General features: G+C 39.4%; 1 protein-coding gene across 15 annotated transcripts in view; it reads left to right on the top strand.

Annotated features, from left to right (window-relative positions):
- Positions 1 to 15,871, top strand: part of ZFYVE26 (zinc finger FYVE-type containing 26) — a 46,609-nt gene extending 30,738 nt beyond the window's left edge. For 8 of the 15 annotated variants that reach the window (XM_079309887.1, XM_079309890.1, XM_079309884.1 and 5 more), the window contains 14 exons: positions 104 to 273; positions 1,587 to 1,615; positions 3,639 to 3,760; positions 3,848 to 4,068; positions 4,676 to 4,823; positions 5,927 to 6,136; positions 6,911 to 7,126; positions 8,971 to 9,168; positions 9,459 to 9,661; positions 10,566 to 10,707; positions 11,258 to 11,317; positions 12,541 to 12,723; positions 13,486 to 13,530; positions 14,561 to 15,871. In XM_079309887.1, the coding sequence (XP_079166013.1) occupies positions 104 to 273; positions 1,587 to 1,615; positions 3,639 to 3,760; positions 3,848 to 4,068; positions 4,676 to 4,823; positions 5,927 to 6,136; positions 6,911 to 7,126; positions 8,971 to 9,168; positions 9,459 to 9,661; positions 10,566 to 10,707; positions 11,258 to 11,317; positions 12,541 to 12,723; positions 13,486 to 13,530; positions 14,561 to 14,770 (2,157 nt within the window). In that variant the 3' untranslated portion in view covers positions 14,771 to 15,871. Of the gene's footprint in view, positions 1 to 103; positions 274 to 1,586; positions 1,616 to 3,638; positions 3,761 to 3,847; positions 4,069 to 4,675; positions 4,824 to 5,926; positions 6,137 to 6,910; positions 7,127 to 8,970; positions 9,169 to 9,458; positions 9,662 to 10,565; positions 10,708 to 11,257; positions 11,318 to 12,540; positions 12,724 to 13,485; positions 13,531 to 14,560 lie in introns of those variants that run through there. The other 7 variants (XM_079309891.1, XM_079309888.1, XM_079309893.1 and 4 more) reach the window with 6 other exon arrangements.
- The last annotated feature ends 1,207 nt before the right edge of the window (positions 15,872 to 17,078 follow it).

The following is a 17,078-nucleotide window of genomic DNA, read 5'->3' as shown; positions in this document are numbered from 1 at the left end:
TTCTCCTCTTCAAATGGAATAAGTTTACTCACAAGTGGAGAGGGACACAGGAGGGGGCTTGAGTAAATTCTCCTTGTGGCTCATCTGTGACTCTTTTGCTTAGTTTAACAGGCGCCATCACTGCAGGCGCTGTGGCAGGCTGGTGTGCAGCTCTTGCTCCACCAAGAAAATGGAAATAGAAGCTTGCAGAGAAAATCTGTCTCGTGTATGTGATCAATGCTATAGCTACTACAACAGAGAAAACATGCCTGGCTTGGTGCACGACACAAGCATGTAAGTCCTTCTGTCCCAGTTCTGCTCAATTTTCAGCAGAGTGCATGAAGGGGATGAGAGAAGCATAGGCATTTGGATTTATCTGGGAAATGTAACATCAGCTGTTTGGCCTCCAGCTGTTGGGATTTTCGGGTTTGCTAGGTGTGAGAATGTTCTTTGTGCCTCACTTTACTTTTTGCATTGGAAAGAACATTGGAGGGCCAGGCAACAAATTCTTTAATTTTTTAAGTATCAATAATTCTTTAAGCATCAATTAATCACTAACCTAAGAATTGAATGCTTTGATGCAAAACATAGCACAAATTGTTAGAAATTGTGACACAGTTCCTTGCAGTATACTTAGCTTCTGGATTAACATTGCATGTTGACTAGCTCTGCTGTACGTATCAGTGTTTTAGTCATTCCATAATCCCTTGATTATGGCTCCCTGAACCCTTGGGAATTAAAAAGCAAGTTTCTGATTGGAGAGGCTTTGAAACTGCCTTCAATAAAGGGACATATGTGATGACAGATTTTCATGATGTGATTGCTTTCAGCTGAGAATCAGACTGAAATTCATTGTATCTACACAGGCCAGCTGGTGAAAAGTACAGCTGAAGAGTTTTATTCTCTGTGACCTTGAGCAGGCTTGACAGGATCACAGAGAGCAAGATTTACCCCTTCCAGCCATGCTTCCAGATGCATTTCCCCTTTTCTATCGAGCCTGCAAATAACAGTATCCACTATGCCAGTATCAGCAAGCTTCCTAGGAAAAGAGCAATCTGTGCAGATCTGAAGGAGAACCTGTGAAAAAACAAGCAGTCACTTGCAGCTGAGTACTTTGTGTCAGAGTGGTTGCTTACATTGCCAGATTAGGCTAGCAGGGCTCAACACAGTGCTTGAATGCCTCCTGCCAGGTTTTAATTAATTGTCTGGGTATTTTTATACTCAACCTGTTTGGATATTAAACCCAACTAAATCTTAAGGACAGAGACTTGAATACCAAAGGCTTCATTTTAGCTCTGATATGTCCTGACACTGGGCAGTTCTTGTTCTCAGAGTCTGCTTTTTTCTGGTATGTGTAATCAGTTCTGTTCCTATTGGAGGTCATAAGAGCCACTTAGTGCATTTGAAATACACCAATACAGAGGCAGAATCTTAGATTTCCAAACAGAAGGGATTAGGGGCAGGGCAGTGTGTTGAAAAGGACAGGTAAAGATAGGTGTTAGATTTTTACAGAACAGTGTTCTGAGGAGGCTAGCCATAATGATGTCTGCCTTAAAACCATGTGTGCTGGAGTAGGCATGATGCCTCTTTCTGTTATTTTATTACAGCAGAAAAGAAGATCAGGACCTAGTGGAAGGTAAGGAATGGAGTAATGTTAAACCTTAATTTTCTAAAGTGTCTGATTAGCAGTTAGATACTGGAAGCTGATACTGGAAGCTAGTAGGTACAGCTAAAGGGTGATCAAAACTTCAGTTCCAAAGTATCACTGGTGGTTTTTGCATGTGCAGGTTAAAATGGAGCATTTCAAACTTCCATTAATGGAAACTGAGAATTAGGAGAGTTATCTGAGCCAATATTGAATGTACTGGATGGGTTTTAAAGAAAAAAACTGAAAAAGTTGGAGAATCCACTTTCCATTCTAGAAACAGTCAGTGAGAGGCAGTGGTGTGGGTAGGAATTAATCAGCTCACTACAGAGCAGTGCTGAGGGATCCTCTTTTTATAAACCATGACAATACAATGCTGAGCACCACTGCAGTGTGCTGTGTTGTTTGATATCCCATACTGCCTGGAGGTAGCACAGCATGAGGCCCCTCTCATGGTTGTGTCCTGAATTCCATCTCCTGTGTTGGTTGTGTGAAAATAGTAACTGCATTTTGTGCCTCAATTTCCAAATTACAATATTAAGCTTCAGGAATAGTAGCAAAATTTAATTGACTTTTTCTCTGCAGTTTTTCCTCAGGAGGCATTTATTGGTTTTGGTGCAAAATTTTCCTACACTGATGTGACATTCTGTCAGAAGACGACACAGTTACTTGAAGTGCTTTTAACAGTAGCATGAAACATGGTGCAAAATTTGCATTTGTGTAATAACAAAGCAAATAATATTCTTCCTTATTTGTTATTTTTTTAAGTATGCTAGGCTATTTGAGAATTTTTTCTCCTGCTGCTGATGGAAGTTTGTTCTACTGCTACCTTTGTTTCATGACTGAAACAGCTGAAATTTAGCTTTTGTGTAGCATTGCTACACATCATTTGACCTATTCATCATTCCTTATCCATTCAATAAGAGTGGATAAGGACAATGTGGAAATCCTCAGATTTAAGAGGGAAAGAGTTTTATTTTTGCTTTTCTAAGTTATCTGGTGGGACTGTGAAGAAGCCTTATCAAATATTTTCTAGTGTAGTTTGTTTTTGCCAGTTTAATTTCCAGTTCAACTTGGAAAATGCAAGGGGAATGTTGGGGTTTGGTTTGGTTGCTTTGGGTTTTTTTAAATTCACCCTACAATTTTAGACTTACTCAAAACTCTAAAAAGGGATGTGAATTCTAAATCAATACATTTTGAGACTTCCAAACATTATTCTCCATTTCTTGGCATTGTGAGATTGGCTATTGTTTTTTTTGTTGTTTTTTTTTTTTGGAACCACAATCACAAACTTGAGCATCAGAGGGCTTGTGTGTTCTCAGCTACACTCAGCCAGAGTTTGATTTACAACTATTCTGAGTTACAAGTTTCAAAACAAGTATTTCCTTGATCTGGAGAAAACTACTTTTCACAGAAATTATGTATCTTGAATCATTTGGTCAGAATTCCAATTTTCTACAGTACTATTTTATAAGAAAATTTAATGTTAGGAGTTAGGTCATCTTAAAATCTTTTGGCTTAAAACTCATGAACTCTATAGCCAAATCACCTGAATTTTGAAAAGTACATATAGGTGGTTAAGCCAATTTACCCTTTCTTTTACAATTGCTTTTTTATTTTCCCCTTTGAGCTGAAACCCACAGCTCTCATATTTCCAGTCCTTCCTGCTCAGAAATATTTAATAATTTGCCTGAGGGAAGGCTACAGAGACAAGGCTACTGTGCCTGATGCCCAGTAGCATAAGAGTAAAAAAACCATTTGAAAATACATTACTGGAACCAGTTTTTAGTAACAGTGATAGTAAGTTTAGGTACAATTTGGCAGCCTGCTGAGGGAAGGAAATGTTTCTGTGATCTGTGCTGGGCATGTGATGCTGGCAGGAAATGGCACAATGAGAGGATTATAAAGGACAGTTTTTTGAAAAGAGATAGGAATGTTCTGCATTATGTGTCCTTAGCTGGGTTGGTTGCTTCTTGTGCAATGATTTTACCTGGTGTTTTCTTTTCTGCTGTAGAAACTTCTAATAATGACTATTCCACAGTGGTACGGATACCCAAGGCAACTGATCTTGAATGGATTTTTTCCCTGAATGAAGAGGAGAATGAAATAGTACGCAGTGAATTTTATTATGAACAGGTGAGGTCAGGAGAGAGTCCAATATAAGCAGTTCACTGGAGAACTACCTCAATACTTATATTTGTCTGTCTTTCCTCAAATTGTCAGGCTCCCAGCTCTTCCTTGTGTATTGCCATCCTTAGCCTGCACAGTGACAGCATAGTGTGTGGCCACCAACTGATAGAACACTGCTGCAAGTTGTCCCAAGGGCTCACTAATCCTGAGGTGGATGCTGGACTCCTCATGGACATCATGAAGCAACTGCTCTTCAGTGCTAAAATGATGTTTGTAAAAGCTGGAAGGAGCCAGGACCTAGCTCTCTGTGACAGGTGACTTAATCAGATTTTCACTAGGATGTATTGTGTTACTGTCAAGAGCATTAACTTTCTCATTGAGGAGTGGAGGTGGAAGGGTTGTTTTGTGTTTGTACTGTGGACCAGTTTAAATGAGAAGTTCATAATGCAGGAATAATGTGGAAGTTCAAATAGGAGAAGGTCAAGCAGTACGATTACTTAACATTGCTGAGAGAATTTTCTGACTAGGAAGAAATTATTCACAAAGATGGGTTTATAATTTTACTTCTGATATTGTGTATCTGCTTTCAATCTGTATTTTAATACAGGCTTTTGAACCTGTCCTTCCTGAGACATCCTTCACATTTTGTCCTACAGAGCTTGAGGTGGCAGGTGTGATGTATAAATTTCACCTGTACTGTTTTGATTTGGTGAGACATAGCTGGTGTCTTCAGTCAGCCTGTTACACTGAACATGGCAAAGAAACCCCAAACAATAACAAATATTCTGACAGGGATAGTATGGTGGATAGAGAAACCTGGTGTACTGGTGGTTAGAAACCACTGTCCTAAGAGTTGTCTTTGACATAAAGTTCTTTAATGTACTTTAATAGTGAAAGGATATGTATTTGTTTAACTTCTAGCTACATCAGCAAAGTGGATGTGTTGAATATTTTGGTTGCTGCTGCCTACCGTCCAGTGCCATCTTTGGATCAGATCCTTCTCCCAGCAGCAGTAACAAGATTGAGAAATCAGCTTTTGGAAGCAGAGTACTATGAACTAGCTATAGAGGTAATGCTGGTGGAGGGATGTCAGTGTTAATTCTTCTTTAGTGGCTTTTGTTTTCCTCCCTCCTGAGTTCAGATGGATGTGATGTATGAAATGGACAATATTTAAACAGTTACAAACTGAGATTAATTTTCTAAACATGCAAGGAATAATTTTCTGAGATGGAAAAGTCCTGCTGTAGAGCAGGCTGCAGAAGGGAAGGAAAAGTGATCATGTTTCCTGCTACAGTTAATATTGGAATGGACTAACTGCAAGGAATTCATTAAATGGAGGAATCTTGCAGCCAATAGAAGGGGTGAGATACCCTTTGTGGCAGGACTTTATCTGAAGCTTAAATGTTAGATTCTGTTTGTCTGTAATCTGAGAGCAGACAGTGGTAATGCACCTTTCCCAACCATTTACTTGGAAATCAGCAATGTTGGCAAATCTATACATCAGAGCTCATCTGAAGTGGTTTATCATCATCTAATCCTGCTCCCAGGATTTTATAAGCCTCTCTTTTTTGGCACTGCACTTTGTTAAATACAGGATTATGATACTACAAATAGTATTAAGATTTGTTAATCAATAATAACCAGCAAGAATAGATGACCTATTTGAGTAGAGATAGTTTTTGTTTAAGGATAGCTATAAAAGAGCTTTAGGTCTACTAAAGAAAATCAAGAATAAAATTTACCAGCAAAGTTGTGTGAAGTAAAAAAATTCTTGGCAGTTCATTAAGCATCTTCTCTTGCTTTTTTTGAAACCACAAATCTGATTAATTCTGCTCTGTAAAAATCATCTGCTTTAGAAAAGCAGATGTGAAAATGTCCTGGTTTAGAACTCATGAACTGAAATTTCCCAGCTAAACAGTAGTTTAAACTTATACAAGTAAAAAATAGCCTCCACATTTGGAGATCATGGGAGTTTTGTTAGTTGGTCTTTTGTGTCAATAAATAAGTAAATAATCAGCAGGGGTTTTTCTTTTTATTTTTTTAATTGTTTGTTTTTAATGGAAAGTGCTCTGGGATGGAAAAGGTCAGAATCACAGACTATGTGATAAGCCATTCTTCCTATTTGCTATACTGGGACTGTGTTGTAATATCAACAAATGATTTTGAATTTAGGTTTCTACAAAATCTGGATTGGATCCAGGTGGAGCATGGCATGCCTGGGGTATGGCTTGCCTTAAAGCTGGAAATTTAGCTTCAGCAAGAGAGAAGTTTAATCGATGTTTAAAGCCACCCATGGATCTAAACCAGCTGAACCATGGCTCAAGGCTGGTCCAGGATGTGATTCAGTACCTGGAGTCCACAGTGAAGCCAGTACTCATCACAGTAAGAATCTTCTGTCTGCTCTGAGGGACTATGGCAAAGCCAAGTAGTACACATCTTACAGAAGTACATGTTACAATAGCAGGTGTTGGGGTGTTTATTTTCCTTCTTTGTCATGAGAAATTTTTTAGCTGTTTCATCACAATAAAGTGGTGCCTGAGAACCAGATCATAGGATTTTATAGCAATTGGGGATATACTTTGTGGATGTGTGTACTGGATAATGTACTATTACTATGGTCTAAGGAAGCTGAACTCAACCCCAGCAGTATTTTATGATGCTGCAGTGATGCAGTTTTTCTGCTGAAACTCTAGTAACTTGACAGAAATTCAAAGACTTTCAAATGCTTTCTCACTCTTCTCATCAAAAGCCACTATTAAATGGTTTGGAATTCTGATTAGGTACCATAAAATTACTTTTTATACTAAATAGTTGCAGAATCATGATGATGAAGGACCAAATACATATTTTAGGAGAATAAAATAAAATTTGAACTGCATTGTTGAAGTAGCTGTGACACTGGAATTTTTTTAAAATAAGCCTTCTACCTGTCCTTGGAAACAGCTATGCTGGGTACAACAACATTCAGCACATCTGTTGATAACAGGGTTCCAGTCTAGTGTTTATAAAAAGCATTGCTGGATTCTCACTCCTCTGAAGCAATACCTGTGTTAAAAACAAGAGTAACAGAAATGATTCAGGGCTAAATGACATGACCTATCTGAAAAGAAGGATTTCTCTTGCTGATCACTTATTGGTTCTCTGTGTTAATGGCAGGATGATGATTACTTTGCCACATTGAGGGAACTTGAAGCAACACTGAGAACAAGAAGTCTGTCTCTGGAGATGATGTGTGAGGGGAAGATTCAACACAACAGCTATTATCAGGAGTGCTTGTTCTATTTACATAGTTATGGCACTAATCTGGCAATAATAAGCTTCTACATGAGGCATGACTGTATGAGAGAAGCACTGCTTCACTTGTTAAATAAGGTGAGTAACTCAGTTTTCATCACTGAAACTGAAATTCACAAAACAGCAATGAGCATCATGCAGTGTCTGGGTGGTTTTCTGCACAGGAGTTTGCTGAGGTCCTGAGATGCTGTTACACAAACTATCCAATGACTGACAGGAATTCAGTGAGACAGTGAAACACTGATTAATCTTTACAGATCTATAGAAGAGAAGGTGCAGTTTTGGTTCTTGTATAGAGGTCCTGCATTTCTATTTCTATTTTTTTCTATGATGTGGAAAACCTGGGACTGTTGTCATAGAGTTCATCTATGTTTGCACTTCTATAACTATTAAGAATATAAAGGAATGCAGAGGACAGAAGTCTAGGGAACCCAAAATGTGGTTTCCAGCTCTCCCTTAAGGAAACTGTGTAATGTAAGAGGACTTAAGTATCTCTGGAGTAAACAGTTCTATTGGTGCTAAACTACAATTAAATCTAGAAATTATTCCAGGCTCTTACTGAGATATTAAGGGTCCTTCTTAGGAGATGTGAATCCATTTATATCTCACCAGCTTGTGAGAGTGTGGTGGTTTCTTTGTTTCCTTTTCTAAGTTGCTGTGCTTGTGTTTGAATTACTGATTTTTTTTTTTTTAATTATTTGAAATAACTCTTATTGAGAATGTAAACTTGAAACTTCCATTACCTTTATCTGGCTATAAGGTTTGTTAATAGAAAATTAAGTTGCCTTATCCACTCTGCCTTCTTATTGTACCATCAGTCATTCTAAGCTCTTATAGTCATCTGCATATTGAATTACTTTTAAATGTATCCTTTACATCAGTTTAAATCTGCTTTTAAAGAAAAATAGTGTATTTTTACAATGTAGGTGATATAATTTAACCTCTTAAGTAGCAGACTTAGGAAATAATCTAGAGCACACAATTTGATGTGGAAGTTTTGGACAAGAAATTGGTAGTAGTCATACAAACCAGAGAGGAGGGCTTCTTCCCCTAAAGCTTTAAGGTACTAAGCTTCTGACTAAACATTTTGCTGTTGGTTGTTTGGAGATGTTTTGTGTGCAGACATTGTCCTTTGTATCTTACTCGGAGATACAAAAAAAATTTCAAAAATTTCATATCAAACCTTTAAAACTTTTGTGGAGGCCCTGTTGACACGTATGAATATTCCTGTGGAAAGAAGCACATGTGAGGCTGCATTTGTAAGACAGTCAAGAGGTCAAGGGAAGTTAATATCTCCCTCAGGATACTACTTGGGAAGTTTCATCTGAACTGCTGTGCCCAGTTCTGGGTTCCCAAGCATAAAACAGACACTGTCAGAGTGAAACAAGCCTAACTGAAGGCCACCAAAGGGACTGAAACACCTGATACTTGAGGAGAGTGATAGAGCTAGGTTTTTTTCCTCCTGGAAGAAAAGGCAAGAGGAGATCTGTATGCTGTTTTCAGCCACCAAGTGGGTGATTATAGTGAAAATGGAGCCATACTTATATGTGCCCAATAAAAAGATAAGAGACAGTAGATACAATTGGGAGCAAGGGAAATTCCATCTGGTTATAAAGAAAAAGGTTTGTGGTTGGTTTTGGGGTTTTTTTGGTGCATGTATTTAGACATGGGACCAGGCCACAGGGAGGTTGTTGAATCACTCTACTTTGTCATTCTTAGAACTTGACTGGACAGGTCCAGAGCAGCATGACCTAACTTGGAAGTCATTATTTGAGTGGGGTTTTGAACAAAAAAAACTCCCAGGAATCCCTTCCAATCTAAATTATTTATTAATTTATGATCTCTCACTTAATACTCCTTTATATTATATAAGCAAAATAAGCTACAGTGGCTTTGCTTCAATCTACTTTCTGTTTGTGTAGGAATCCCCATCAGAAGTGTTTATTGAAGGGATCTTCATTCCAAGTTATGAAAGTGGAAAACTGCATATGTTGGAGAACTTGCTGGAAACCATTGATCCAGGATTGGAAAGCTGGGGAGTCTACTTGATTGCAGCCTGCAAATACTTGCAAAGAAAGAACTATTACCATATTCTGTATGAACTGCAACAGTTCATGAAGGTAAGTTGAGGGACAGTGCCATCTCTTTCAATGAAATGCTGAATACTGTCAGACCTTTGGTTATTTACTTTGGTCTAAACCTGCATGCTAGACAAGTATATTTTTGCCTCTTTACAGTCTTAGAAAAGGTGTGAGCCTTACTAAAGCTGACCTGATCCATGTCATGGATCTGGCACATTGCATTAAAGAAAACAGAGCATTGCCTGCTTTGTGTGAGCCCTTTAGTGCAGACAGTGATGCTGAAGGTGGTGTCCTGTGGTCCCTCTTAGTGCAGAGTGCATTTCTTCCAGGATCACGTCCGTGCTGCCATGACCTGCATTCGATTTTTCACTCATGGAGCAAAGTCTTACACTGAACTTGGAGGAAAACAGACATGGCTTCTAAAGATCAAAGACCATCTCAAAGTCTATCTGCAGGAGGTCTCAAGAAGTTCAGGAAGGAAAAAAATGGCATTCACTTTTCGGAAGAAAATGTCTGCTACAGATGTGTCAAGGTATCTATAAAGAAGAAGCTAAGTTTTAGGAGAGGTGAAATTCAGGTTTTGGACTTTGGGATGTTTATTCCTTTCATTTAAGTTGTTTTAGCTAACACTTACTGGTTGTCCTTGACCCAAATCTGCTTTGATATAGTTAAAAGTGTAGGATTCTCATTGCTTTTTCCCCCAACAGTCCAAACCAGGAGATGGGCAGTTGTTTCTATCAAAAATATGTATGTTTATCAGACTACCCTCCTTTAATTTATAAAACAAACAGGAACCCAACAGTGCATAGACAATTATACATCAGTCCACAAGTTTTTTTTTCTTCTTCTGTTCTTTTCCTTTCCAAAAAGCAAGCAGCTTTGTAGTGTTTCACTGTCCACTGAGGTTAATTCCAAACACTGCACTATGTACAAGCTATGGTGCCAGAGATAACTGGATTCCTGTATTTAAAAATATAAATTATATACAGATATAAGGTGAGATATAATTTATTCAAAAGTGTAAATTTAGCCAGATCTCCCTTGTACTTGGAGTTTTATATCTTCGTTTTCTTAGAGGCTGTTTTCTTTCTCTATTTTAGGCTAGACTCTTACCTTAAACCTGGAGGGGCATGTGTGTGATGAGGTGAAAAAGCAGGAACAGATATTTATGTGGGGATCCAGTTTCTCTGGCTCACTTCTTTGAAATAATGTGAATAATTGCTCAACTTCAGCTTGTGATGTATGTTAAGTGCACAGGTCTGAAAAGTAGTATTGCTGCAGACCTGTATAAAGTCAAAATCAGCTAAAATAATTGTTTATAAGTGTGTCTTTTTTGGAAAGGTATTGAAGAAATCAGTCAGTTCATATAAATAATAATTGGCATTTTCCCTATTACAAAATAAAGTCAGATTTTTTTTTTTTTTTTTACTTTCTAGGCACATCAATACAGTTGATCTGCAGATGGAAGTAACAAAGTTCCTGCATCAGTGTGAGAGCTCAGGAGGTTCTCAAATGACAGATTCCTCCTTGCCCACACTCTTTGGAAACAACAACATGAAAATGGATGTTGCTTGCAAGGTACTAATTGCTATTTTAAAAACATGTCTATTTTTCATCAACAATACTAACTTTTAATGCAGGTTGAAGCATTTGATGGTTGATTTGATTTGTATTTTTATGGGCAGGTTACTTACACATGAATGCAACCCATCATTTTTGAAAAATTCATGTTTTTCCTCAAAGTAGCAGAGAACGAGTGAGAACTTGAAGCTTATCTCCTCAAAGTTCAAATTTTCAGAGGCAGAACATCCAAAATGCAAATAGTAATATCTCATTTTGACTGTGCATCCCATTATGTCTGGAAGCAAGGCAAATAATGCTGTAATTCTAACCATTCTTAACTTTGGCTCATCTCCATCTGTAAATTGCCTAATGTCTCTCAGGGAAGCAGTGTGTGACCACAGACCCAATAATTTGCTGTACTTCTTGGGATGGTGCTGTTTTCTGTTGAAGTAATGCATTTTCTTTTGGCCTCTGGGCAAAATCTGGATTTGCATTAGTATTATTTAGTTGTACATAATGAAAAAGGAATGTGCATTCCCAGACTTGTCTGTGCCTCTTTTTTCAGGTCATATTGGAAGGCAAAAACATTGAGGAGGGGTTTGGGATTGCATTTAGAGTTCTCCAGGTATGGAAAAACTTGATATAACCAGAAATATTATTGCTAAGTAATTTCTGAAAGCAGCAATTATTTAAACAAAAGCCTTTTTTCCCTCCAAATGTTTTTTAATCCCACCAAAAGAAAAAACTTGTTGAGAGGAAAGTCTCAAGTTTAAGTCTTACATGTCCATGTATTTGTGAAAGCTTGGTAAAGAAATTAAGATGCTGTTTAAGTAGGACATTTCCAGAGTAATTGGATCCTACAAAGGATCCAGCTTTTCCTTTGCTGTGCATCTTGTTCATTGTTTTAACTCTGGCAAACCACAGTCAGAGATGTGTATGGAGGCCTCTCACGTGGTAGCTCTGCAGTTCATGGCAGTCATGCAAAGACAGTGAATAAATAAGGCCATGGCTCTCTCTGTTCTAGTCTCCTGATTTGAGAGCAAAATTAATTAACTGGAAACTCTGGCTGGGGACCTCTTATTCCTTGTGTCTGGGTAGAAATTGAGTGATTATCAGTCAGCATAGCTCATAAGCCTCTAAACTCTTCTGAGTGTTTCTCATCCATAAAATCCCAGTAGAGCAGGGGACTTTGGACAGAGGTGGCACACTGGAAGAATATATATGAATGTGGCAGGCCCTGCTCCTTTCATGAATGTACAAGGCAGAACTCCTGTTTGCAGGGAGATGGAGAGCATTAGAAAAACAGCACTTCTAAGCAGCAGCAGCAGCCACTACCTCCAGTAAAAATGGAGCAGCGAGTCCAGCTGCTATCACTTCCATTTCCATCCTTTTTTTCTTTACTTACTCATTGCAGGATCAGTTCACAGCTTTTATCATCTCTTCCCTCATGTGGATGGTGTACAATGGTCAGTTGCCTCCTGTTTGGGGTATCCAAATGTTGACTGCTGGTGGAGGGGCTGGAGAAATATAGTGGGAACATTCTAAGTTAGGGAGGGATGCATAGGGATCTAGGAAAGATCTTTAGTCAGAAGAAATAAAACTGATTTTTTGCAACTCCTGAAAAGAAGGCAGTAACAGCACTCTTGTTCTTAAGCAGGATTGATTTTCACAAGTCTAGTTATAAAAAAAGTCAATCCTGAGCAGTGGTGAGTGGAAAACCAGAGTCTCCCGAAATAGCTTTGACTTTTTAGAGTGTGGTGTGGTATTTTGTCCAGTTGTGCAGACTCCCTGTGAGAAAACCTGCTGAGAGCATTCAACGTGTTGCTCTGATGTTCCAACTATCTCTAGGACTTCCAGCTGGAGGCTACAGAAGTATACAGCAAAGTGGCCAAGCAGCTGGTGAAGCAGCAGAAGTACAGCGAGATCCAGCAGCTCCTGAAGTGTGTCAATGAGTCTGGAGTGGCTGCAAAAAATGATGGGGATAACATTATCCTAAACTGTCTAAATGAGTTCAAAAACATTCCTGCTGAGGTAATTTTATCCTGCATTGTGCCCCTTTTGAAGTAAGAAGGATATAGACAATACAGGCTACAGGGAAGTCTGGTGCCTGTACTGCTCTGTTAGTGAGTCCTTTGGGTGTTATGGCTCCAGACTACAGGCACAGCCTAAAGGTGGGAGTGCATGGTTTGCCTTGTACAAGATAGTCTGAGAGGAAACCACAAGTAGCACACTTCCTGCACTTCCCAAATGGATACCCATGGAGGGAAAGAACATTTGCTTCACAAAATCCTGTCAAATGCTGCTGATTGCAGCAGGAGGTGTTCCCTTGAGGTTTCCCTGGCTAATGCAGAGGTTGTGTGGAGGTAGAAACCTCCTGCCTCCATAGAAACCAATTTTGTGATTCCCTTTGCCTACCACAGTGTTTTTTCCATCCCAGTGAAGGATGGAGATACACTCTGCTAGTTCTAATAATTAGGTTAGGGGATGCAGTCCACTCTTTGGGTCAGGAATTACTCCTGGGATGAGAGCACAATCCATGTCCATGAGACACTTCATAGCATTCTTTAGGGATACTCCCGCAGAAATGGCAGGCAGTAAAAGCTGTGGGTAAAGGGAAGACTTGGGATTAGGGGCATTTTTGTATTTTCTACATCTGGAAATCTCACAGTTGGGACAGTCTAAACTGTGATCTCAGCAGCCCTGCCTGTCCACAGAGGTTTGATCTGATGTGGTAAGGTTTTGCAGACTAATATTACTTTAAATTTGAACACTTTTTCCCTTTTTTGGATATAGGATCTCGATAATCTGATTCAGGATATGGACAGTGATGAAAACAAGGTAAGTAAAAGCACAGGAGCAAGAGCTAAATTGCCCAGTCTTGGTCTGCAGCTTGCACACTCTTTTTCACTGTCTTCTCATCAAAGATGATGATCCTCATGCAAATAAGATTTTTGAAGGCTACTTCCTAGGTTGTAGAAATCACAGTGAATTCCTCAAGGCCATGGTGTTTGTGACTGTAAAGCTGTGACATGCAGGTACCAATTGGGACTATCCCTATTAGTTCCCTGAGAGCCCTCAGAGTATCAGGAAAAGTATTTCAGAAAGGCACATTGGTGGGTTTGTTGGTTTTGTTATTCAGCTTTTCACATAGGTGCCTGTTAAGTTTCTAGTAATGACAGACAGCTAATGATGACCACTTCAGTTTATTGTAGCAGGATTATACTATGGTTAAATGATAAAACTTCCCCAGCTTTGATGGACTTTTTCTTTTAGAAGAAATGAAGCCTGAACTAGTTTATTTCTTTGTTGGCTTTCAAAGCTGCCAGCCAAGCCACTGGAGAGCTGTAGATGCTGGTTTATAGAAGTAGCTGTGACTCAGCATTTGGGGATTGTTGTAGATCCTGAGTGGCATAGCTGGGAATGAAATCTAAAGATTTGTGACAATCCTTTGTCTGCTCTGAATGAGACACTCACTGTTGTAGGCAGATTGAAAAATGGGCTTTTAATTCTGCTTTTTTGTAAGATCTATCACTCAAAGATGGCAGTTTTTCTAGAACCAGCAGTGGAAGAAAATTACAAACTCAGACTTTTTGCTATGATAATATTGTAATTAACGCATGAGATAGGATTCCTGATACTAATTTCATGGTCATACAGTAAAGGAGTGTGTACAAGACACCAACTTAATAAAGTGCACCTGTCTGTCCCTCTTTTCCGCTGGGGTCTGCTCCATGCCGTGCTGTGTTTGGTGATGTGGTGCTACTACCTCTTACAACACTCTTCTGAGCTGGTCTTTCCCGTGAGTCCTTGCTTAAGCTCGTGCAGTTTGTGCATGTCTCTGCCCAAGCTGAGTGCCTGTGGTGTTCAGATCCAGGCGTACCTGCTGTGCAACAAGCTGCGCTCGGCGTACCTGGTGTCGGTGCGGCAGGAGAAGGCGCGCGCCCTGCAGCTGGTGCAGCACGTGCGGCAGCTGGCCGAGAGCGGCGGCGACCACGTCGTGCAGGCCATCTGTGCCCAGTGGCTGGCCCTGCACCAGCCCAAGGGCAGGAGCCGCCTGCCCCAGGGCGCCAGCAAGTGATGAGTGACCGCCGCTCGCCGTCCTGCTGGAGGAGGAGCAGGCTTCAAGGCCAGCCAAAGGTGTCCGGCTCGGCGGCCTCTCGGTACGATGGAGCTCTGATCACTGATGTGGGTGGCAAATGGATGCTGCTAATGGAACTCTGGTGAAGGGAAGGGAACTAAATTACAAGTGCCAGTCCTGTATTTTGACAAACAGTCACTACCTCAGGGTGTTTTTTGGCTCTCTTTTTGATGGGGGGAGGGGGAAAGTTTCAAACTGAACAGGCAAAGCTTTAGATGTATGGAAGAGAGCACTTTTGTTTCCGGCTTTAGTTTTTGGGTTTTCTTGTTTTTTAATTTTTGGAGGGGTTGATATTTTTTGAAAAGCACTGAGTTTAATAATACGTGTTTTATTTTTAATCCAGAAAACATATGTAGAGAGGACAGAAAAATTTTATCAACTCTATGTAGCCTAGAGTATAAAATTTTTGTGATGTTTCCTGTAAAATTTTCAAGATTGGAGAGTACAAAGACTAAAACTGAGATTTTTTTTAAAGCCTTTAGACAAATCGTTGCTACTTCTTTTTTATCCCCCCTCCCCCACTAGCACAATGTATCCAGGTTTTTTTAGTTTGTTGAAAAGGTAGGAACTGATTCTTTATGGCAGATTTGTACTTACCAGTCACACTGTGTGATGTGTGCCATAGATGTGGCACTTGTGCTAGTGCTAACTAGATGAATCAAGTCATATCCTGTAAGGGGAGTACAAAGGGAAAATAAGCCTTTAAAATAGTGCCTCTTTCTTTACTATGGTAATACCCAGTAAATCATTGTGATGCAGCTTTATGACTGAATAGTTGACAGTAAACTTCCACAGTTTTTCATCAGATATAGCAAAGATTAAGGATAGAGCAAGATGTGGCAAAATTTAACAGGTGGTCTGTATCCCTGTCACATAGGGTTGTATTTATTTATTACCAGGATAATTTGTCCCTGTCAAGCCCAATAGAATACTAGACTGGACATGCCCTGTATTGACGGGTTTTGCTCTGAAAGTGTTAGGTTAATTGGTTTTATTAAAAAAGCAGCAATTTTTGGGTAATGTCTGTGTTCAGGAATTCTGCTTCTCTGCAACTAGTATTGGGACATGAGAAACTGACAGAAGTGTGCTAGACAGTAGTAGACCTTCAAAACAAAAAAAGAACAACATATGGCATTTCACAAGAGTTTGTGTTTGCTGCTTACAAGTATTTCAGCACAAGAAGTAAGAAAAGTAATTCACTTTCTCATTAAAAAGTTTACATCAAAAAAACAGCTGGTTTTCTGAAGTGTAATGTAATTGTAAATAGTTTTAGAACATAAAATAGAGACTGTCAAGTAAGTTTTGCACTATCCCCAAGCTCACTATAATGAAAGAACAGACTTCCATGGTGTTGGAAAGGATTTGGTCCATCTTCTTCAGGGTTTCAAGAGCTGACACAAACACCTCTCTTTGGAGGTGCTCTGCACACTAGAGCAGAAATGACCACATACAGCTTTCAGAATCTCCTGACCACAGATTTGCATTATCTCATTAGTGAGCAGTACTAATGAAAGCATTTGTTTCCTTGGCCAGACTGACCTAGCTTTCCATCAGGCTAATCCTAAAACGTGACACTACCTATGGCTTCAGTCATTTTAAAATCTCTGATTATGGGGAGGAGATTTTACTCTGTGTGTGTATCCAGATCTGCATTGCTGTTCTGATTGTGTTCCTTCAGCTGCAGAGAGCACTGAGAGTGGAGTTTGCCATGCAGACCCATCAGTTCCATACCTGCCTTTCTTCCTGACCTCTTTGCACTGTACCTGATGCACTTTATGTAGTGTTTATTGTAATTTGATGTTCTTAACCTGGAATTGTAGGGATCTTTCTCGTACCAGCAGAACTGGAATTTTGACCCTGATTAATTACCTTGTGTCATAAATAGTGCAATTATCAAGGGGCTTTGAATTTTTGAGCAGGAAAAAGGGATTGAATACTGCCAATTTAAAATAATTTCTCTGTTACTGACCAAGGTTTGTTTACAATTAAAACAAAAATAAAGTATTATGACTGTTGATGTATTTTCAGTTTATTTATCTCAGCAGAGCTAGGGGTCTCTTTCTAAATCTGCATTTTGCTTTTGGTTATGCTTAGCACAGTAATTAGAAGGAGGATAATTGTTCTTTCATGCTGTATTTATCTGTTACTGAGTATCCTCAGTATTTAGATTGACTGGAATGTCACATCTAGGTAGCCTAGGTAGTTCAGCCTCATACGTGTACTCTGTAATCCTCTTTAGGGAGCTTTG

This window comes from Erithacus rubecula (assembly GCF_903797595.1).
Source record: "Erithacus rubecula genome assembly, chromosome: 6".
NCBI classification, from domain to species: domain Eukaryota; kingdom Metazoa; phylum Chordata; class Aves; order Passeriformes; family Muscicapidae; genus Erithacus; species Erithacus rubecula.
This window is presented reverse-complemented; position numbering and strand designations above follow the sequence as displayed.